Source organism: Vicia villosa, linkage group LG4 (genome assembly GCF_029867415.1).
Source record: "Vicia villosa cultivar HV-30 ecotype Madison, WI linkage group LG4, Vvil1.0, whole genome shotgun sequence".
NCBI classification, from domain to species: Eukaryota; Viridiplantae; Streptophyta; class Magnoliopsida; order Fabales; family Fabaceae; genus Vicia; species Vicia villosa.
In genome coordinates this window covers 137,559,296-137,581,159 of record NC_081183.1, presented here as the reverse complement: position 1 = coordinate 137,581,159, position 21,864 = coordinate 137,559,296, and the positions used below count along the sequence as shown (strand labels likewise).

The 21,864-nt window shown below is 34.9% G+C and overlaps 4 protein-coding genes across 4 annotated transcripts; 3 read left to right on the top strand and 1 right to left on the bottom strand.

The window, feature by feature from the left end:
- The first annotated feature begins 5,464 nt into the window (after positions 1–5,464).
- Positions 5,465–9,994, top strand: LOC131597942 (uncharacterized). The gene is made up of 6 exons (XM_058870600.1): positions 5,465–6,332; positions 6,418–7,620; positions 8,150–8,368; positions 8,458–8,511; positions 8,578–9,318; positions 9,417–9,994. The coding sequence occupies exons 1-6, from the start codon at positions 5,465–5,467 to the stop codon at positions 9,992–9,994; spliced, it is 3,663 nt and encodes a 1,220-aa protein (XP_058726583.1).
- Positions 9,995–10,498: 504 nt separating this feature from the next.
- On the top strand, positions 10,499–13,640 carry LOC131595299 (BAG family molecular chaperone regulator 4-like). Its single transcript, XM_058867621.1, has 4 exons — positions 10,499–10,779; positions 12,733–12,989; positions 13,081–13,227; positions 13,330–13,640. The coding sequence occupies exons 1-4, from the start codon at positions 10,599–10,601 to the stop codon at positions 13,531–13,533; spliced, it is 789 nt and encodes a 262-aa protein (XP_058723604.1). The 5' UTR covers positions 10,499–10,598; the 3' UTR covers positions 13,534–13,640.
- A 1,109-nt stretch (positions 13,641–14,749) lies between these two features.
- LOC131595300 (uncharacterized protein At4g13200, chloroplastic-like) lies at positions 14,750–16,566 on the top strand. Its single transcript, XM_058867622.1, has 3 exons — positions 14,750–15,032; positions 15,304–15,464; positions 16,064–16,566. Exons 1-3 carry the CDS (start codon positions 14,819–14,821, stop codon positions 16,313–16,315), a joined length of 627 nt encoding a protein of 208 aa, XP_058723605.1. The 5' UTR covers positions 14,750–14,818; the 3' UTR covers positions 16,316–16,566.
- Positions 16,567–19,633: 3,067 nt separating this feature from the next.
- LOC131595303 (SKP1-like protein 1A) lies at positions 19,634–20,437 on the bottom strand. Its single transcript, XM_058867623.1, has one exon. The coding sequence runs from the start codon at positions 20,306–20,308 to the stop codon at positions 19,799–19,801; it is 510 nt and encodes a 169-aa protein (XP_058723606.1). The 5' UTR covers positions 20,309–20,437; the 3' UTR covers positions 19,634–19,798.
- Between the last annotated feature and the right edge of the window lie 1,427 nt (positions 20,438–21,864).

Here is a 21,864-nt window from a genome sequence, read left to right as displayed (position 1 = left end):
TTCCATCTAGGACAGCTTCAGAACTTGAATTTCTTTGATCTTCAGAACATTCACAGCTTCTGATTTCTGCTTCCATTTAGGACAGCTTCAGAACTTGAATTTCTTTGATCTTCAGAACATTCACAGCTTCTGATTTCTGCTTCCATTTAGGACAGCTTCAGAACTTGAGTTTTCTGGATCTTTAGAACATTCACAGCTTCTGATTTCTGCTTCCCTCGGATAGCTTCAGAGCTTTGAATTTCTACCAACATCACTTCATGCTAGATTTGTATCAGAACATTGTTGAATGTACCAGAGCATCATCAGAGCATCTCTACATCCTGAAATGTTACAGAACAAAAACTAAACGACAAAAGTCAGCATGAACGAGTCAGAACATAAAATGTATATTTGAACACATGATATGTATCAGAGCCATATAGGCTAAAATAATGTATCAGAGCAAATAGAATTTTGTCAGAGCAAATAGACAAATATGGATCAAATTCTATTATCAGTGCTTCTGATTCATTCTTCTTTCTTGCTTCTGATTTCTGAAGCTTGATAGCACTCAGCTTGCTTCAGTTTCCATGAGTTTATTCTTTTTATAGAATAACACTTCTTATGGTTTTGCTTCTTGTGTTTGCTTTGAAGATTCTCTTCACTTCTTTATACCTGCAAAACACTTAAACCATATAGAACTTGCAGTTCTTGTTAGTAAAATGTGTGGGAGCTTTACCCAGCAACTGATAGATTAATCAAATCATTTATCATTTATCTTCTCCCCCTTTTTGTCATAACATCAAAAAGAATATTTCAAAAGATTCAGATGAATAAAACGACAAATAAAATCACTGGAATGTAAAAACAAAGAAACTTCTCATTGATAATCAAAAGATATTACAAAAGGTTCCTATGTTTAACAAGCAGATGCAACAAGGAAAGAAAACTACTAAGACCAAAAACTAAGACCCTAGCTAAGACACAATCTGCGCCAGCATGTCTTGAACCCTGTCATAGTTTACTGCTTCTTGGGCTTCCAGGCGAGGGGTCAGGGAGACTTGATTCTAATGCAGATTTTCCACAATCTCTATCAGAAACAACATTCTCAGAAGGTGAAGATGAATAGATTTCTTTGGAATGAGTTGAGGGAGAGGAAAGGTTAGATGAAGAGGAAGTTGAGTCTTGAAGGTAAAAAGATGAGGATGAAGATGGAGATGATGGAGGGCTTTCACCAGGGGTTTGAAACACGCGTCTAGAATAGTTTCCAGACAACTTTGCTTCGAATGGATTCACCTTGAGAGGGTCATAGGTGATCTTTATCTTTTTGGGTTTGGACGAAGATGTTTCAACAGCTTTTCTCTTTTTGTTTTGATCATTTTCATGGTTTCCTGGGCTTGATGAAGAGTTCATGATGGATTTGCAGATAATGAACAGCTAGGGTTTGATATGAATGCAAAAAGATAGAGAAAGAAAACACAGACGGAGTGTAATAGAGAAAATATAAGAGGGAAGGAGAAGCGTTTGAAGAGAATTTAAAAGAAAATAAAATGAAACAAATGATGGATAGCATTTAATGTTACGTGACATGAGGAGAGATAATAAAGACAAATGAGGTGACTAGCACAGTTACCTATGGTCGGCGTCCCTTCAACTGCACGCGCGCTTATCCATGAATAGTAACGACAGGTTTACCATCCCGAGATAAAACGTTACAGCTGTTTTGCTTTAAAAGAGGTTCTGAATCAACTTAGACAATGAAACGTTAGTAATAACCGAATCATAATTTCTAAAAGATTTCAATCAGAACTTCTGATAAAAAAAAATCCACATTCATTTCAGAAGATACTCATACGTAAGAACTTCTCATCTTCTCATTCTGGGCATAAATCCATACTGATGTTCTTCAGAATGAACTTAAACCTATCTTCAGCCAGGGGTTTTGTAAAGATATCAGCCCATTGATGGTATGTATCCACAAAGTTTAAAGATATAACACCCTTCTGAACATAGTCCCTTATGAAATGATGTTTAATCTCAATATGTTTAGCCTTTGAATGAAGAATAGGATTCTTAGATAAACATATAGCAGAAGTATTATCACAGAATATAGGAATGTTACTCTCATATATCTGATAATCTTCTAACTGACTCTTCATCCAGAGCATCTGTGTACTGCAACCAGCAGCAGCGACATATTCTGCTTCTGTTGTTGATAGAGCAATAGTTGCTTGCTTCTTGCTATACCAGGAGATCAAATGACTAGTCGTATTAGACGAGAAATAAAACTGTATGATTAATGTATAACTTACTTACTTTCATAATTCTCTCCTCGACCCGATTGAAACTATCAGTCGCTTTAGACGAGAGATAAAAATACTTAAAAATTAAAATACAATTAATTTGCTGCCCGCGATGATCGAATCTATCGATCTGAGTAACCAGCAATACAATTCAACCTGTTAGCTATACCGATTGAATCCATCGATCGCCGAATCTAACAGTAACAAATTAAATCAAGGTTGTACGTCAACCTCAAAACACTCTCACCTTTCAAATCAAATTCAACTACGATAGGCTATTCAAAAAGCCTCTAAAAACAATTTCAAATCACAAATTCAACCATAAGGCGTACAACCTTGTCCCCGATCTACGTGGACTCTGATCCTCCATAAGGAGGTACGTAGGCATTTGGTAACAAGGCGAGTCTCCCCCCTAAAAATCTCAATTCAGTCTTAAACCTTAATTTTTGCCCCTTTTCACTTCATTAGCTATAAACCTTCATCTTTGAAAGTCAGCCTTTAGGAAAGGGTTGAGGGTGCCTAACACCTTCCCTCAACCTGATTATAATAACTTACCCAGATCTTTATACCGCGTAGGGTTTCCTATTCGCCCTTCAGAATAGGTGGCGACTCTAAAGCTTATTTTTAGGGCAGGTTGCTACATCAATCAACCTTGGAAAGTATACAAGAGCATTCGGCTGGTCAGCATAACATAGTCAGTGAACTTGGAAGTTCTTCTAATACACTGACGTTAGTAGCATCTCTTTATTTTATATCTGTATTATAAATATTATATGTACCAGAAGGGAAACATGCTATATGAGAAGATTTATCTTTAGATTTGATAAAATTCACTGCTCCTTCCTTTGAATGTCGTAAACAGATCATGGGCAACTAACAAACCTGGTCGGGGCAGGCCTAGAACAAATATGGGAATTCCAAATCTAGCTTTGAACTTGAGCAGAAAGTTTCCTATCGTTACCAATATAATTGGGACAGCCACGTCTAAAGGGACAACAGAATCAAACTCACAAACAAGGTACTTACATTTAGTAATTAATTTATCATAAATATTGCTGATAGTTTGTGACATTTATGTGCCATGTGCTATTTTTAATTGTCTTTTTTAATCCGTTATGTTAACGACGTTACACAAAGTCTGCAAACGAGAGCTAATCAGCATCGTGATTCTGGAGTCAACTCCAAACTAACTCAGAGAGCAGGCCTGGATACACATACACTACAACCTTCAGCTGCAACACAGCCCTGCAATACAAACTGTCCATCGTCTTCCGTAACTCAACTGCAGTATGTTCAAATCCAATTCCTTGATCTTTGATAAATCTTTCTTTATGTTTGTCTAGAGTTGAAAGTGCTTATCTATCTATCTATCGAATTCATTAACTGTTTATAACTGTTTATTAAATTTTCTCAACATAAGAGTTACTGTGTAATTGACTAAACTTACTTGCATTATCTTGGTTTTGTCAAATTTATAGACCATCAGTCAACAAACCAGTCAGGGGCCGGCCTAGAAAAATATTGGGAGTTCCTAACTTGAGAGCAGGCCTGGATACACATACAGTATCAACTTCAGCGGCAACACAGTCGTGCAACACAAATTGTCCGTCTTCTTCCGTAACTCAACCGCAGTATGTTCAAATCCAGCAGCATTATGTTTGTCTACAGTTTAAAGTTGTTTTATATCTATCCAAATCACTAAGTGTTTAAATCTACTTATTATAGTCTCTCAACATAAGACTTACTTTGTAATTGACAAAACTGACTTGCATTTGCTTGGTTTTGTAAAATTTATAGACCAACAGTCACCAAAACAGGTAGGGGCCGGCCAAGAAAACAGTTGGGAGTTCCTAACCTGGCGTTCAACTTGAGCAGACAGTTTCCGGTCCAGATCAATGAACATCAAATAGGGCTTTCTAAAGGCACACCCGATTCAACTTCACAAAATAGGTACATGATTTTAGAATATAAATGACTACTGGTTTCTAAAAACTAGGGAAAAACACTTATATAAGAACTGCTAGGATGCAAATTACTGGCTGAAAATATCATGCTTATATTCAGGAATGGAGAGAGACCCTCTGCACATAATATGGATATACATCAAGTCATTAACCAACCTAGCAGTGATGTGGCTACACCATGCTCTAACTCCACGCATAAGCCCAACCATATACCTGAGCCTTCATATCCCATTTTTACGCCTACTGTGAATTTGGATTTTAATAGTGACTCCGAAGATGATAGCGATTATGACCCATTTGCAAGTAAGTGTAATACTTTTGGTTTTGTATTATGAGAAAAATATTAATGACTTCTGGTCAATAAAATTCAACAGTCAGAACTTCCTTAATAGATAGCCTAATATATACACTACTTTTTATTAAATAGCGTATTGCTCCGAAGATGAGTGGTGTTCAGAATCTGAAGAAAATACAACACCTTTTACAATTAACGACAATTCTGCCGGAACTTCTGAAGGTATATTATTTATACAATTGCATATACATATAACTCATCATATCTTAACATGAACTAAGTCTGCCCAGTCTCTAACACACTGATTGGCTATGTAGATTATTACGACATTGGAGACCCTCTGATTGAATGCCGGTATTGTAAAGCAATGATGTGGTATCAGGAGAGGATGCACAAAAGTTCTCATGCAGCTAATCCGAAGTTTATGCTTTGTTGTGGGAATGTGAAAGTTCAACTTCCATTGCTAGAACAACCTCCAGAAATACTTTCAAAGCTTTTATTTGATCACGATAACTTAGATAGCAGGAAGTTCCAACAACAGATCCGAGTTTACAATATGATGTTTGCCTTCACATCACCCGGAGCAAAGTTGGACAACCGTTTTAACAATGGACGCGGGCCTCCAACACTTAGGGTACAAGGTCAAACGTGTCACCGAATTGGGAGTTTGTTACCTCCTGAAGGTCAAACGCCTAAGTTTGCTCAGTTATATATTTACGACACGGAGAACGAGGTCCAAAATAGAATGCAAGGACTAAGGTAATATCATTTAACCGTTAAATTTGTTTCTTTCATCATTGACTGCTTCACATGAAAGAATGATATAGCAATGCTGGTGTGAAGGATTATTTAATTTACATTTTTATCTCATGTCTAGGAACTAAAAAAACATTGATGAGGTGGTTGTACATCAATTGTCTGAGATGCTGTATCAGTGTAATCCTCATGCTAAGATTTTTCAAATGGCAAGGCAATGGTTAAATAATGGTGATAGTCAGAACTTGAAGTTGAGACTAATTTCGGATAGATCCACAGATGGCAGAGTATATAATCAACCAACCGTTTCTGAAGTTGCTGCCTTGGTAGTTGGTGATATTGACACAGCAGAAATGAGGGATATCATTATGCAAACAAAAGGAGGAAGACTTCAGAGAATCAACGAACTTCATGCCAGTTACATGGCTTTTCAGTATCCATTGATTTTTCCGTACGGTGAGGACGGTTATAGGCCTGATGTAGCTCATAGAGACTTTCCCATATACGAAAACAACATAAGAAATAGGCTTACAATTAGAGAATGGCTTGCATTTCGCATACAAAACAGGCTAAATGAAGCTAAGACTCTGTTGTCCTCACGAAGGTTATTCCAACAATTTTTGTGCGATGGTTACACAATGTTAGAATCAGAGAAATTAGAATGGCTTCGAAAAAATCAACCAAAGCTTAGGGTCTCCAAGTACAAGTCTCTAAATGAAGAAGGCGATCAGAGTCAAACCCAAGGATCAAACATAGGTAAAAGAGTTGTTTTGCCATCTTCCTTTGTGGGCGGTCGTAGATTTATGGATCAATTGTACTACGATGGGATGGCTATTTGTAGTAAAGTTGGGTTTCCTAATTTGTTCATTACATTTACCTGCAATCCAAACTGGCCTGAGATTCAAAGAGTACTTGGTCCTCTTCATTTGAAACCACAAGATCGACCGGACATCATTTCAAGAATATTCAAAATCAAGTTTGATCAATTGCTATCCGATTTAACCAAGAAAGGTGTATTAGGGAAAGTGCTTGCTTGTGAGTCAATTATTCCCTTTGTCTTTTAATTTTTTATTATACTACTATGATACTATGTTGATTTTTTTAAAACTTAATTTGCTAGATATGTACACCATTGAATTTCAAAAGAGAGGATTGCCACACGCCCATATATTGATCTTTCTGCATCCTTCAAACAAATATCCAAGACCCGAAGACATTGACAGGATCATTAGTGCGGAAGTGCCCGACCCCTTGACACACCCACGGTTGTACAATTTGGTCAAATCCCATATGGTTCATGGTCCTTGTGGATTGGCAAATGTTAACTCACCTTGCATGAAAGATAGGAAATGCAGCAAGTTTTACCCCAAAAAATTTCAACCTACGAGTATTGTGGACCAAGATGGATATCCTGTTTATAGGAGAAGAAACAACGGACACACAATTGAGAAAAACGGAATCATCTTTAATAGTGGTCATGTAGTTCCTCACAACCCAAGTTTATTGTTGAAGTACGAAGCCCATATCAACATGGAATGGTGCAATCAAAGTACTTCAATCAAATACCTTTTCAAATACATAAACAAAGGTTCTGATCAAATTTCTGCTGTCATACAAGGTAAAGATAAAGACAACGTTGACGAGATCAAGCAATATTTGGATTGTCGATACATCTCTCCAAGTGAGGCATGTTGGAGGATATTTTCTTATTCTATACACGGAAGAAAGCCAGCTGTAGAGAGATTGTATTTTCACTTGGAAGGTGAAAACTCCGTTTACTACAAAGACTACGAGCAAGTTGGTGATGTTTTACTCAAACCAAGTGTAACTGAGTCAATGTTTACTTCTTGGTTTGAGGCTAACAAAACTTACGAACATGCTAGGTTACTAACTTATGGTGATTTTGTTTCTAAGTTTGTTTACCATAAACGGAGTCGGAGTTGGAAACCAAGGAAGCGAGGGTATACCATTGGTCGACTTATTTGGGTTCCTCAAAGTACAGGTGAATTGTTTTATTTAAGGATGATGCTCACGGTAAAAAAAGGCCCTTTGTGTTATGAAGACATCAAGAATGTGGATGGCAAACAACACAAAACTTTTAGAGGAGCATGCTTTGCGATGGGATTTCTACAAGATGATAGAGAATTTGTTGAGGCAATTAAAGAGGCACATGTATGGGGTTCGGGAGTCTTTTTACGCAAATTATTTGTGACAATGTTGTTATCCTCATCCATGAATAGACCGGAACATGTGTGGAGATTGACTTGGAGGTATTTATCCGATGGTATTCTTTATGATCAACGATTATTGGCAGGAGATCAAGGTATTTCATCTTTACTATTTCTACCAATACTGTTACTGAATATTGAATTTCTCTTATTGGTTTATATATATATATATATATATATATATATATATATATATATATATAAAAAAAAAATTTATTACATTATATTGTAAGTTAATTATATGATTATTTTGCATCCTTAAGACAATGTTTAGAGAGAATATGGCCATGTAAAAAGATCCAGGTGTTGGTAATTGTGAGTGTAAACAGACCCGTGCAATTTTGTGGCTGCCATTAGTATTTTATAAATAGGGGGCAGCATTGAACATGTCCATGTCGCATGAACATAGTCACTGTTGGTGAAATAAAAAATTTAATGACACCATGTTTGTAAAAATTATGGGATTATGTGGTGAATTGTAATGGACTGTTGGTGAATTTTAGGATTCAAATATTTTAATACCATAGTCTATGAGATTTATTACTTTTGAACAATTTACATGACATTTGACAGTTAAGTGTAAAAAACATATATCGCATATTTATAACAGCTTTTTGACTATAGGTTTGATACTAACTGATCGGGAGTTAAAGGAATTGACGTTAATGGCTATTGAATCACTGTTGCAAAACAATAATAAAAGTTTGAAGGACTTCAAGCCAATGCCATATCCAAAAGATTATGTTGTTTCCTTTATAGGAAATAGACTTCTCTATGAAGAGCGTCAATACAATGTTATGGAACAACAACAAATTTTTGATAATTTGTACTCTTCTCTTACAGGTAATGTGACTTAATTATTTATATAGAGATTAAAATAATACTTCATTGATATTGTATAAATGATTATTTTTTACTTCTGTTATTTGTAGATGAGCAAAGATTAATTTTTGAGCAAATAATGGATGCTGTAGAAAAGCAAAGAGGTGGGGTGTTTTTTTTATATGGCTACGGTGGGACTGGTAAGACCTTTATGTGAAACACTTTATCAGCAGCACTTAGGTCTAAGAAAAAAATTGTTTTGCCTGTTGCCTCAAGTGGGATTGCAAGTTTGTTGTTACCTGGTGGAAGAACAGCTCATTCTAGGTTTAAGATTCCCGTCCCTACTTTAGAAACTTCTATTTGCAACATTAACAAAAAAGATGATCTTGCTGAGCTTCTAAAGATGACAGATCTAATCATATGGGATGAAGCTCCTATGGCTAACAGGTTTTGCTTTGAGTCTCTCGATAAATCCTTGAAAGATATTATGAGTGGAAGTACACATGCATGTGACAACATATTTGGAGGTAAGGTTGTTGTGTTTGGTGGTGACTTCAGACAAATTCTCCCTGTTATACCAAGAGGTACTAGATCTGATATTATCCATGCAACAATCAATTCTTCTTATATTTGGGATCACTGTAAAGTGTTAAAGCTTACAAAGAACATGCGCTTGCAAACTGGTGCAACTACTTCAACTGCTAATGATATTAGGAGCTTTTCAGAGTGGATTTTGAAAATTGGAGATGGGACCATGTGTGAGCCCAATGATGGTTATGCAAGTATATGTATTCCAGATGAGTTTTTAATTTCAAGCTTTTCTGATCCCATTAAGGCAATTGTTGAGGATACATACCCTGATCTCATTCATAACTATCTTGATTCCAACTATCTCCAAAGTCGTGCAATTTTAGCTTCAACAATTGAAGTAGTAGATGATATCAACCAATATATTACAAACCTTCTTCCTGGTATTCTACTTGCACTTATTTCTACTTTTGTACAACAATTATAATCTCTTGGTGAAAATAGCATTTTATTAAATGTTTATATTTTTCAATTGTTGTAGGAGAAGAGAAAGAATACTTTAGTAGTGATTCTATAGATAAATCTGATTCTACTAACTTTGATGCATATGAGCATGTCACACCGGAGTTCCTTAATGCTCTTAAAACTTCTGGATTACCTAATCATTCAATCAGGTTGAAAGTTGGTGCCACAATAATGTTAATGCGCAATCTAGATCAGTCTGAAGGCTTGTGCAATGGTACACGACTCACTGTAACCAGGCTTGCTTCTCATGTCATTGAAGCTAAGATTATTTCTGGAAAAAATATTGGTAACATCATTTATATTCCTAGAATGTCTTTGTCCCCCTCACAATCACCATGGCCATTTAAATTGGTGAGACGCCAATTCCCTATTATAGTTTCCTTTGCCATGACAATTAATAAGTCTCAAGGGCAATCTCTGGACAATGTTGGTTTATATTTGCCAAAAGATGTTTTTAGTCATGGTCAGTTATATGTGGCTATCTCTAGAGTTAAATCAAAAAAGGGATTAAAGATTCTTATTCATGACAAAGATAGAGAACCAATGATTACCACCACTAATGTTGTGTTCAAAGAAGTGTTCCAAAACATATGAAGTAAGTCTCTTTTGCTAAACTTATTTTACCATTCCAAAAGTATTTATTAAATCATTTTTGTACTGTACCATTGACATTTCTCTTTGTATTGTGTCGAATTTTCAGGTTCAAGCCTCCACTTTATTTTGAAGATTCACATTACAACTCTATAGAATATTATAATCTTTTGTAACAATATTTTATATATTATTTTGATACAATCTAATTTTAATGACATTAATATGGGTTTATAATCTATAAATGTTGACATTTTATTTATTGCTATTGTATAATCAAATAGTTATTATTGCAAGAATCTCGAATAACAATTTTCTTTAACAATGGATATATAAACAAAATTCTATTACAGAATGGACATATAAACAACCGCACGGGTGTTTTACTAGTTAAATTACTTTTAAGAGATCATATAAGTGAATAGTACATCTTAAAAAGACCGAAAAGTTGCTGACGTGGATCAACGTTCTCTCTGGAAAACCAACCAGACCCTCGAGTCAATTTGGGTACACTATATCAAAAACACACACGGTAACAAAAAAAAGACCCTTCTTTCCCTTTCCACAAAACGCACTGTTTCTCTGCGTTTCACTAAACCGCCTCTTCATGAACACCGTCTCAGACACCGCCGGCGCCTCGCCGCCAGCACAGCCCATTGAGATCTCGCCAGACACGAAAACCGCCACAATATCCGACAGCGACGGAGTTGGTGGACCCACAATCAAACTCAATGTTTCTTACGGTTCATCTCTTCACCAGATCCATCTCCCAGCCCAATCAACTTTCGGTGAGTTTGTTTTCTCTTTCAATTCACGAAATCCTCTTCGAATGTTTCAAATTTTAATTTCCGTTTTATCACTGTGTTTAGAGTTTAGGGTTTATGGTTTAGAAGAGACGATATCAAATTTTAAATTTGTTTTCTATTTGTTTAAGTTTGTTAAAAAAAATTAATTTATTTTGATGTTTAAGTTATGTTTGTGTGTAAGCTTGTAATAGAAGAGTGAGAAAACAGAGTTTATGTACTTGAAATATTAGATTAGAAATGTTGGATTTGTGGTGGAAATTGGAATAAAGGGTTTATTGGATAAGTTTAATACTTTGAAAACCAGACATCAAACCTGTAAGATATTCAATCCAAGTCATAGTTCATTTGTTTTAAAACGGTCGAACCGGGAAGGAAGTGCGATCAAATTGCTCAAATAACCATATTGTAGATAATGTAGGTTCACAACAATTGATTGCTTAAATCATGATGTGAATATTTAGTGATATGTGTTTAGAAGGTATTGGTAGAGAGTAAGAGAATTTGAATGGTAGTGATAAAATGCTTGATGTTTGAGTTTTGCTTATGATGAAGTTGGTTGTATTTGAATAGAAGTATAGTTTTTTGGTTTGGGATGTTTAAACATTGATATTTGTTGCCAATTGTCATAGCTAGAGCGTAAGGTTAGATATTGTTTTCGTTTCTTTGAAGCGTTAGATATTGTATCAGAATATGCATTGTCCCAAGTGGTGGGGCTATCCATTTCTTCATCAATACACCCTTACTCACTTAAAAGCAGAGTAATCAATCGCGGCGTTATCCCGCTATAGCGAAGTGGAGAGGAAGCCAGACACTATGGGAAGAGTATTAGTGGTGCAGAACACTATAGCGGTCGCTGTAGAATAAATAGTGGGCAGCGGAGGCAGAGCAGTTCTCTCTGTCCGGAGCGGTTTCTGTCGCACTATCCTTTTCCTGTATGAAAAAAAATTACCCCTTAAATTTAAAACGTTTTAAGGGTAATTTTGATTTTTTCAATCAATTTTGAGTTGAGTCTTAACCCTAATCTTCTTTGGCCGACGTTTCTGGACTTCAATGGTGCCAAAAAAAAAAATCACAAGTTTCTCTTTCACCTCTCTCTCCGTGCTTCATATCTTTCATATCTTTATAATTATTTTTCATGTAATTTGTCCCAAAAAATGATCAAATGGCGGTCATCCCGCTATACAGTATTCCACTATCTCATTTTTTGGGTCAGCCCCTCCACGCCGCTATCCAGGATTGACCATATAGCTTAAAAGACATAACTTCAAAGTAGACTTATCCTTCCCAATTACAGAAACAGATTCGTAGAAATAGATTGTCTCTCACTCCCAATATACACAAAGCTAATTTATGCATTCTATATATAAGAGGAAAAGATAGCACTGGTCAATTGCAACACCTATAATACAATCCCACACCCCTTTCCTGCTTGTTCCTCTCGTCATCCTTTCCTTTCAATCCCACTCATTTTAACTATGTTGCCCTTCTGCACTTATGATGTGAGTAGGTTTGTTACTATGTGAACCTAATCATACTTTTCACGCTCCTTTCCCCCTGTACATAATTGTTGGAGGTTACTTTACAGTAAACTGTTTTTCTGCCTGAAGAGCACTGAGCCACTTACCCTTTTTCAAAATAGAAGAAAAAGAGGGAAAATATTTGGGGATTTTCCCTAAGTAGTGTGCATGACTTTTAGACTCATTAAATTGTAGTTTTCAAGTTATTTACCGGATTAGTGTGACTTTTAGACGTTGTATATTGAGATTATGAGAAGTGTCGTATGAGGATCATAGTTCAAAGGGACAAAACTTCTGCATTGTTATTTTGTTTTAGTTTTAATAGTTGGATCTTATAAACACAAGTTACTGATTCTTTAACCAAGTCGCATCTTGTCATTGAAATATGTGTTTATCTTGTTTGTGTTTTCAATAACAGGAGATTTAAAAAAATTGCTTGTACATAAAACTGGTTTAGAGTCTGAACAACAACGACTTTTCTTCAGAGGAATAGAAAAGGATGATAGGGAGAAATTGCACACGGAAGGCGTGAAGGATAAGTCAAAGATTTTGCTTTTGGAGCGCGCTGCTAGCAAAGAGAAGAAGCTTGAGGAAACCCGAAAACTCAATGAGATGTCTAAAGCTATTGAAGCTATTAATGGAGTCAGAGCTGAGGTGGACAAGCTCTCAAATAGGGTAAGCATGTTTTTGATATATATAACCATTCTATGCATAGTATAAACATATTAATTGGGAAATAATAATATCGATTATTGTAATTTTTCAGGTTGATGCCTTGGAAGGGGCTATCAATGCAGGGAACAAGGCTTCTGAGAAAGAATTTCTCTTGTTGACCGAGTTGCTTATGAAACAATTGCTGAAATTGGATGGTATTGAGGCTGAAGGCGAAGCAAAGTCACAGAGAAAAGCTGAGGTAGTTTTTATACCATTGACATTGCTTTAGGTTTTGTTGCAAAGATGCAATGTGGAGATTTAAATATTGCTTTTGAACACGAGCTTTTCTATACTTCTACAGGTGCGCCGTGTGCAGGGCCTCGTTGATAAGTTAGACTCTCTAAAGGCTAGAAGCTCCAATCCTTCCAGTCATAGTGGTAGTGCTGCCACAGGGACAACTCATTGGGAAACCTTTGATACAGGAACAGAAGACTCGAACGAGCCATCCTCAGCCACAACACCATCTTCAACAAAAGTATCTCAAGATTGGGAGCGGTTTGATTAGCTTATAATTGCTGTGAAATATAAAATTATAAAGACTGTACAATACCATAATTGCTTTCATCCTTTGTCCAAGGTTGAACAAAAAAAAAAAAGAGCTTTTTATACAAATTAATTTTATTAATTTTCTATTAATTAGATGTATACATGGTCTGAGATTTGTTTCTTGAAAATTGTATCAAAATGGAAGCATTTGTTTTCTATTTATCAGATTAGATATGATTGAGGTCTGTTTCGTTTCTTAAAAATATTGACAATAAATCAGTTTATCTTCAGAATTAGTTTACAAATCCATTACTAGTACATTGATACAATTACGTAAGTTTAATCTTTTTTTATAACATACAAATACATTACCATAATCATTTTTTTTCTAAAGAATGTAGTTCAAGAGATTGGGAAGATTCTAAGGTCATTTTTGTGGGGAAGGGAGGCTCATAGGAAGAGGATCAATTGGCACAGTTACTAGTTATTCACCTCGATCATTAGGCTGATGAGAAAAGTATGACACTTTCAATAACACCCTTCACTACCACGGACAATCAGCTGTGGTGAAACTAATAGATATTTTTGTAGTAACAATTGGAACATAGGGTATATAGAAGAAAATTGTTTTATGAATGGGTAAATATTTTTCACTTTGATGTATACCGTAAATGTAACTCTTGTGCCGACAAGTTAGCGAATTATGGTAGTTCAATTGTATCTTGCACGTAGTGAAATATTATTTCTCCTTTTATGAAAAAGGTGGTTTTGATGAATAAATTATGTTTCACTTGTTATAGATTATCATAGTTTTTCTTTCTTTTGTCTTTTTTGGAGTAAAATATAATCCTTCCTTATACATATTTTTTTATGTTTTATTTATATATGTATGAGATACGAGATGTGGCTAGATAGTTAGAACTTAGAAGGTGTTATCTCTCTTTCACGGTGCTCTTAATTCAGATTCAAAAACATAAGTGAAAAAAAATCTATTAAAAGACAAAATGACAATGCTATTAACATTCATTATTCATAACACTTAATTTAATATTTTTAAAATAAAAATATAGTAAAAGTAAAAATACCAATAAATAATAATAATAATAATAATAATAATAATAATAATAATAATAATAATAATAATATTTGAATCAAAATATTATTTCCTTTCTTTTATTTATTAAATAGAATAAAATAAAATCGCAGATTTTTTCAATTTTATTTCAACGCTGCACATCTCGTGTGCGATTAACAACAAAACAGACACAACAATAGTGTGTGTCTGTTGTGTTCTGAAAGAGAAAATGAACACCACTACCCTCTCCTCTTCCCCATCTCCAACAACCTTTGCTTCTCCTACCTTCTCCAAATCCTACCCATCACTTCCCTCCTTCTTCTCCAACAACCTCCTCCCTTCCTCTTCCAAACCCACATCCATTCAACTTCCCACCAAAAGGGCTTTTCACACCACTGGACTCCGCTGCAACAGCAGCTTCTTCCCTGGTGGACCCCCTTCCGGTAAACACTTTTGTTCTCTCTCTTGTTGGTTTTAATATTAACAACATGTTTTCAATTGCATGAATAAGGTTTACTCACTTACTCCAAGCTATGTATATTGATAGGTTTCTGTTGATTTAACTATTAGTTTTTTTGAAACATTAGTTGAGAAAATGTCCGGTTTCCGGTTTAACCAGTTGAATATTGAACCGTCCGGTTTAGTTCGGTTTTTGTAGTATTCGGGGGCGAAAATTATTGTTATGTAGTTTTTGAAAATAGGGGAATTATGTAGGTGATGGTGATGGCAGCAGCAAAAATGTTCTGGATGCATTTTTCTTGGGAAAGGCTCTGGCTGAAACTTTGAATGAGAGAATTGAGTCGACGGTTGGTGAGTTTTTGAGTAATGTTGGAAGACTGCAAGCTGAACAACAAAAACAAGTTCAGGAATTTCAGGTAAGGAACAGTTTAAACCGCCTTTGTATTGTACTGGATTTGAAGAAACCGCTATTTCTCCGATTGACAGCCCTGATTTTTTATTGTTTGACTGGTAGTGATAGCATATAGTGGAACTCTTGTGTTGGACCTTAATGTTCAATAGGTGATCTTTAATAATTACTGGGATAGGATCATAGTAGTCAATAGCGGTGCTATCCCGCTATAGCAGAATGGAGCGGAGGCTGGACGCGCTATGAGAAGAGCCTTAGCAGTGCATAACACTAAAGCTGGTCCAGAGCGGTTTCTGTCCTGCTATCCATTTCCCCTCTGAAAAACTGATGTTTCACATTGAAGAAATGTCAGGTGTCAGACACCAACACGACAATAACATGTCTTTGTATCCAATAACGTGTTTCTCAAATTATTATTGGTGTTTACGCGTCAGTATCTATATTTTCTGTGTATTTGGATGTGTCAGACCTTCGTATATCAATCTAACGTTGCACTGGTGCACAATTTAAAATTGATGCATTGCACCGTGAACAACATTCCACTGACAGGGTTATTTCAGGTATAGATACACATCTTTGACCTGTTTGAAACTAATTCGTATACAGGAAGAAGTGTTGGATAGAGCCAAAAAAGCAAAGGAAAAAGCAGCGCGGGAAGCTACAGAGGCACAACCACAGGGTTTGGTTTCCAACTCTGCAGCTTATACAGAAGTCGTTGTGGATGAAGTCGTTGTGGATTCAGCTTCTTCAGGAACTTCATATTCTTCAACCGATCCAGTTACTTCGGTACAGTCTACTGATGCATCTGAAACATCCATTGAGCCCACCTTAGGGGAGGATCCCACTTTAAGTTCTTAAGTGATATATTTTCCTTCTGTCTTTCGACAGGTTTTTGCTAAATATGTTAGTTCCTTATGTATACCAGATATAAAATTCGATACTTTTTGGTTGATATTTCTTATATACAAATAAATGAATTCATGTTCTTCCCTTGTTGTAATAAAATTTCATATAACTTCACATGTGTATGTAAAGTATTGTTAAAACATAACATGAATGTAACAGTTTACACGCATCTTAAAATTTGGAATGTGATTCATATATCTTGATGAATAGTTGTCAATTACTGGTATTTGATTTAAAATTGTTCTGAACAGAAGCTTCATGCTGACATATGCATTGAAGGATAGATCGAAAAATCAACATAGATTCAATTTAGTCGTAACGCAATAAACATAATACCATTTTATCAATTGATTTACAAACCGGTTTCCTTTCTCTTCAACTGAAGCAACAATGCAAATGATTCTTTTATCACCATTTTGTGAATTGGTTTACAAACTGCTTTTTTAATTTCTAATTCAGTGATAATGTCTTTCTATATCCATTTTGAACAAATCAGTTTGCAAACAGCAAAACTATCTCAAAATCTTTGTAATAGATTGTTTCTCAATTGTTTTTTAATCATTTTTCATGTGTTTCTCAATGGTTTTGGTGAATCGTTCATTTGTTTATTGGGCTCATTAATACTTCTACTCGAATAAATTGTGTGAATCAAGTTAATATTTTCATAAATCCGAAGACAAAGATGTTCTGCGGTGGTGTTGTCGAAATCAAAGACAATAGACAACATCGCTCACAGAAACGACGGCATCCGCAGAACTAGTGGTCTTCATTGACGTTTGATTGAAATTTAGAAAATCAATTTTGAACCGATCCTTAACAGTTTGAATTCGCTTCCCAAACATGAACCGGTTTACTAAAATAATGACTTATTTTTTTAAACCTTAACCAAAAAAATGGTTTGGTTCATATGTTTCGGTTTAAAAATACCCCGCTGAAAATCACTCCTTAGGTGCTCTGGAGTAAAAAACATTCCATTCTAATATACAATCACAGCTTTCAATCATAATGGATATTTGAAAAACATCTCTTTTGAGCTACAAGGCAATGCATATACAATGGAAATTTGAGAAACATAGTAGAATATGCATGTCAAGTGTTGTAATTCAAAAATCAAACATTTAGAAACAAGACTGCAGAGACACATAACCACCAAACTACTTGCATCATTACTCATTGATAATAGAAAAAGAAATGTACAATAAAAAAAAGAAAACGGTATACAAACAATCAACTAGAGCCTAAAATAACATTTCCAAAATTCCAGTCATTGCAATCAGAGAATGTTATTCCTCGCAGAATAACCACAAGAGTTGTAGCTCACCTCAGTTCCTTCTTGTTTATTAATCCTAACGGACGCCCTCTAGTTTATTAACCCTAACGGACACGGTGCTTACACGCGAACTGAAGGAAAATTGATTATGAAACAAATGGATCAAGACTAGAATCGTATAAAATCACTTTTTTTATAAGTATTTCAAACATTCTCAAATGTCTCAAAAGTTGAAACGCAAGAATACCCAAAATAATTCAGCCTTTTATCGAATTTCAGCATCATTTTTAACCGTTGCATTGTTTCGCATACAACAATAGTTCTCAAAGGTTGTATTGTTTTGCATTCTACAACACATCGTGAAGTGTGGCCTATTTTTGAATTCAAAATATAAATTGTCTACTGCAACACTTCTCGAAGTGTGGCCTATTTTCAAAATACAAACTTCACTTGTATATTTTTCTTGTCATTTTAGAACACACTCATGGTGATTAATTATTATTAATTTCCAACAGCAACAAAGCAACAAGGGCTGTCTATAGGAAAGGGGAAGTATAGGCTTAAGAATAGTTAGAACTATTCCTACTAGAGGATATGATAACTCTGGCCTTGCAACAGGTCACCAAAATTGTGAAACATTTCCTGTAACTAAATTCACAACATATAGGAACAAATAGCTTTAAGTTAATTGGAGTTATTATTCCATTACAACATGAACTTGATCAAGTTGTGTTTCTACCCCTTGGCTTAGGTTCATATTATTCCGCCAAAGAAGAATCATAAGATCTAATAGGACACATAGCAACCAGTCATCTAATAAAGATGCTAGGACAAGCTCCACTCATCAATCTCTCCTAGTTTAATCTATAAGTTTTCAAAAAGGTCTATGAATGAAATAGGGGAAGCACCAATTACTGAAGCTGCACCTCAGGAACAACAAACAACCTACATCTGTTCGGCTACCAGATATCCTAAACAAATCCAACAATTCTGATGTTAAGAGAAGACAGGTTCTGCTAAGCGGACCAGCCTATTCCGTTGAAAATCCTATCTTAGACGTGTCGTTGGACTTTGGAACCCACGGAAAGTTGCCCTGAACTTTCGAGACGAGTACTATAGATGTCAGATATAACCCTTCCTATGTTTTTCCTTAGGAATTTATAAACTGCGTCAATGTTTTAATTTTAATTACCGGAACAAAGTAACTGTTTGACTGTTACGATTCAAACATAACAACATTGATACTAGAGTTTTAAATGAAAACCAAACAAGGAATCGAAAAGATACACAAACTGTTTCAACATTGCACAATCTGTGAAAGAGAAGAATGATACAACAATCTGTGAAAGAGAAGACTTATACAATACAACAATCTGAAAGAGAAGACTTATACAATGAGATGAAAAGATACACAAACTGTTTCAATATTAATTCCAAACAGACCCGATGCACAAAACAATCAACACAGCATCAAATATGCATATAAGAGAAACAATAAATCAGTTGTGAACACAACATAAAATCCAGAAACAGAGAAAAATAATTAATCAGAAAACAAGAATCAATATCATTGGGAACCAGTTTGTTTTTTCTTTATGACAAATGTTAGAAATTATAATTTTATCTTGAAGGACCAAGTTCTAGATATCAATCGACCTCTTTATGATTGGAGATCCATATATTCAATCGCCTAATGAAAATCAAACTACAATACAAGCATAGGCTTAAGATTTGTTTGAACTGAATAGGGAAAGCCCCAAGGACTGAAGCTGCTCCTAAGGAAAATAACCTACATCTGCTACAAGTCCCATCACGATTATCAATGATTACAAATTAACTGTTTGGCTGCTACAAGTCAATCATAACCACATTGACGCTACAATTCTAAACGAAAGCCAAACAAGGAACTGTGAAAACGAAGAATGACACAACAAACAGAACCAATGCACAAAACAACCAACACAGCATCATTAAGAACAGATTAACAAGTACTAATCATATAAAAAACCAAAATATTGCATTGCAGCTCTTTGATTAATAAAACTAAACATAACATTAATCCATATAACTGATCCTCAATTGAGATACCAATATATTAAAATATAATAATGCATAAAAAAAAAACATAACTTTACTCTCTAAACCCATCACTCTATGTCTAATTTTCATACAAAAGCCCACTGATTTTCGCGGCGAACCTCCTCCTCTTCCTCCTTAGTGTAGTCATTCTTAATGTTGAAAGTCTTGCGAATCTCCTCGGGTGTCTTACCATCCATCATACCCGCTACAGCTTTACATGTAAGATCCAACAAACTCTTGATGTCCAAGAAGTTTGCAGCCAAAATTAGATCAAAGAGTGTATCCTGATCATCAATCTTGACAAACTCAGCATCCCACTTCTTGATATCATCCTCGTCAACAGGCATATCATATTCATCAGTTTTCGCTGGTTCGGAGTGCTTCTTGCAATACTCAATGACCTTGGCCAGAATCTTGCTGGTCACCATTGGGAGAGGGATTCCGGTTTCATCAGCGCAATCATCCTCGATCATATGCTTGATGGTTTGTGATTCCATAGCCACTGCTTCGTCGACTTCGAAAATCTCACCGTCAGAACTCTTGAGATTGACCTTCTTTCCTGATGTTGATGCCGGGGTTGTTGATGTAGATGCCATTGTTGAATTTTGATTTCTTTGATTTTGGGAAAAGTTAAAACCCTAATCCTTAACCTAAACCTTTTGAAGCTGGGAAAATAGAGTGAGATGAGTGTGGAAAAAACAAAGAGTCTGAGTAGTATTTATAGGGCAAATAGAGCGTTGAGTCGTAACCAACAAGATTTATGGTGGATTTGATTTGATTTTTTATTTTTTTACAGAGATTTGATTTGATTTTAAATCAAAGAGTTTGTTTGTTTTTAAATTTTTTTTTTTTTATATTTTGAATCCTTGAATTTAGTTCGGTATGGATATGTTAACCAATTAAATAGAATACTTTCTTGCCACATTATTTTTTATTTTTAATTTATTTTAAAATAAATTAAATTTCTACATTATCATGAGTATTTAAGAATTTATCATAAAAGAATTGATATCCGTACATCGGTACATATTAGATTTCTCGTTACATAGTTAATAAATAAATTAAAGGAATAATGATATCAGGAGTCCTTTAAATTATTTTATTGTAAGTGTGTCTTTTAAACTTTTTTTAAACAACTCGGTTCTTTAAGTTAATAAATGTGTACAATTATCCTTTTTTTTCAACCTTTGATTAAACCAATCATGCAAAATACATAAATTGGCAACAAAGTACATATATATTAACATCCTAAATAAATAAAGTAGCATAAAAAAATATAAAATCATATCCTAATTCAACAAAAAAAACATACTAGCCATTAAACCGAATTATGTTACAGACCCTTACTAGCCATTATATATTTCTTTGATTATTTAGAGAAATCGATCAATACTATATGTATATTTTATCATATTCTTTATATGATATTTATTTTAAGACAAAAGACCATTTTTGGTCCTTTAACCTTACCTCGGGATCCAATTTAATCCCTTAATTTTTAAAAGAACAATATAATCCTTTATGTATTCAAACAGTGTCATTTAAATCCTTTCTGTCAAATTCTCACAAACACCGTTTATGTGTGCATGTGTGGCATCCGCGTGGCAGCTGACATGCCATATGTTCATACCAAAGTCATCAAAATTCCAAGCAAAATTTTAAAATTTAGTCTACACAAGAATCAAACTAGGGACCTCAACCAAGAGAGGGCATTCCTCCACCAACTGAGCTATTATTCACTTGTAAATTAAAGTCCTCATTTTACTGAATTAAATTACCCTAAAAGCTCATAATACATTGTTGCTGCAACCATTCCTTTCTCTTTCACTTTTTCCAGAACGTTGTTCTATAAATACAAAGCATGAACACAGAGCATTATTTCTCAAACCCCAAAACACAACATACCAACAACAACATCAAAACAGGAACTTCAAGAAAACAAAACAATTCCAACAATAATTTATTCTGGTTTCGTAAAATAATCCATTAGTGTTATTTACAACCAATAACTTCAAATTCATTAGAGTAACCAATTTTGTTGATACAAACTAGGGTATTCCAACAAAGACTAAACTTCTAGGTTAGACATCCTATAGGTTATTTGCGGTGAAATTCTAATCTTCAATATCTTCTTCTTCATCGGAATAGCGTC

Excerpts from the sequence above, each read along its gene's own strand:
- LOC131595299 (XM_058867621.1), top strand. The coding sequence starts at position 10,599 with ATGAACACCGTCTCAGACACCGCCGGCGCCTCGCCGCCAGCACAGCCC. Across the intron at positions 10,780-12,732 it reads CCCAGCCCAATCAACTTTCG|GAGATTTAAAAAAATTGCTT; the intron begins GTGAGTTTGTTT and ends TTTCAATAACAG. Across the intron at positions 12,990-13,080 it reads TGGACAAGCTCTCAAATAGG|GTTGATGCCTTGGAAGGGGC; the intron begins GTAAGCATGTTT and ends GTAATTTTTCAG.
- LOC131597942 (XM_058870600.1), top strand. The coding sequence starts at position 5,465 with ATGCTGTATCAGTGTAATCCTCATGCTAAGATTTTTCAAATGGCAAGG. Across the intron at positions 8,369-8,457 it reads TTTGTACTCTTCTCTTACAG|ATGAGCAAAGATTAATTTTT; the intron begins GTAATGTGACTT and ends TGTTATTTGTAG. Across the intron at positions 8,512-8,577 it reads TGCTGTAGAAAAGCAAAGAG|CAGCACTTAGGTCTAAGAAA; the intron begins GTGGGGTGTTTT and ends ACACTTTATCAG.
- LOC131595303 (XM_058867623.1), bottom strand. The coding sequence starts at position 20,308 with ATGGCATCTACATCAACAACCCCGGCATCAACATCAGGAAAGAAGGTC.
- LOC131595300 (XM_058867622.1), top strand. The coding sequence starts at position 14,819 with ATGAACACCACTACCCTCTCCTCTTCCCCATCTCCAACAACCTTTGCT. Across the intron at positions 15,033-15,303 it reads CCCTGGTGGACCCCCTTCCG|GTGATGGTGATGGCAGCAGC; the intron begins GTAAACACTTTT and ends GGAATTATGTAG. Across the intron at positions 15,465-16,063 it reads AACAAGTTCAGGAATTTCAG|GAAGAAGTGTTGGATAGAGC; the intron begins GTAAGGAACAGT and ends ATTCGTATACAG.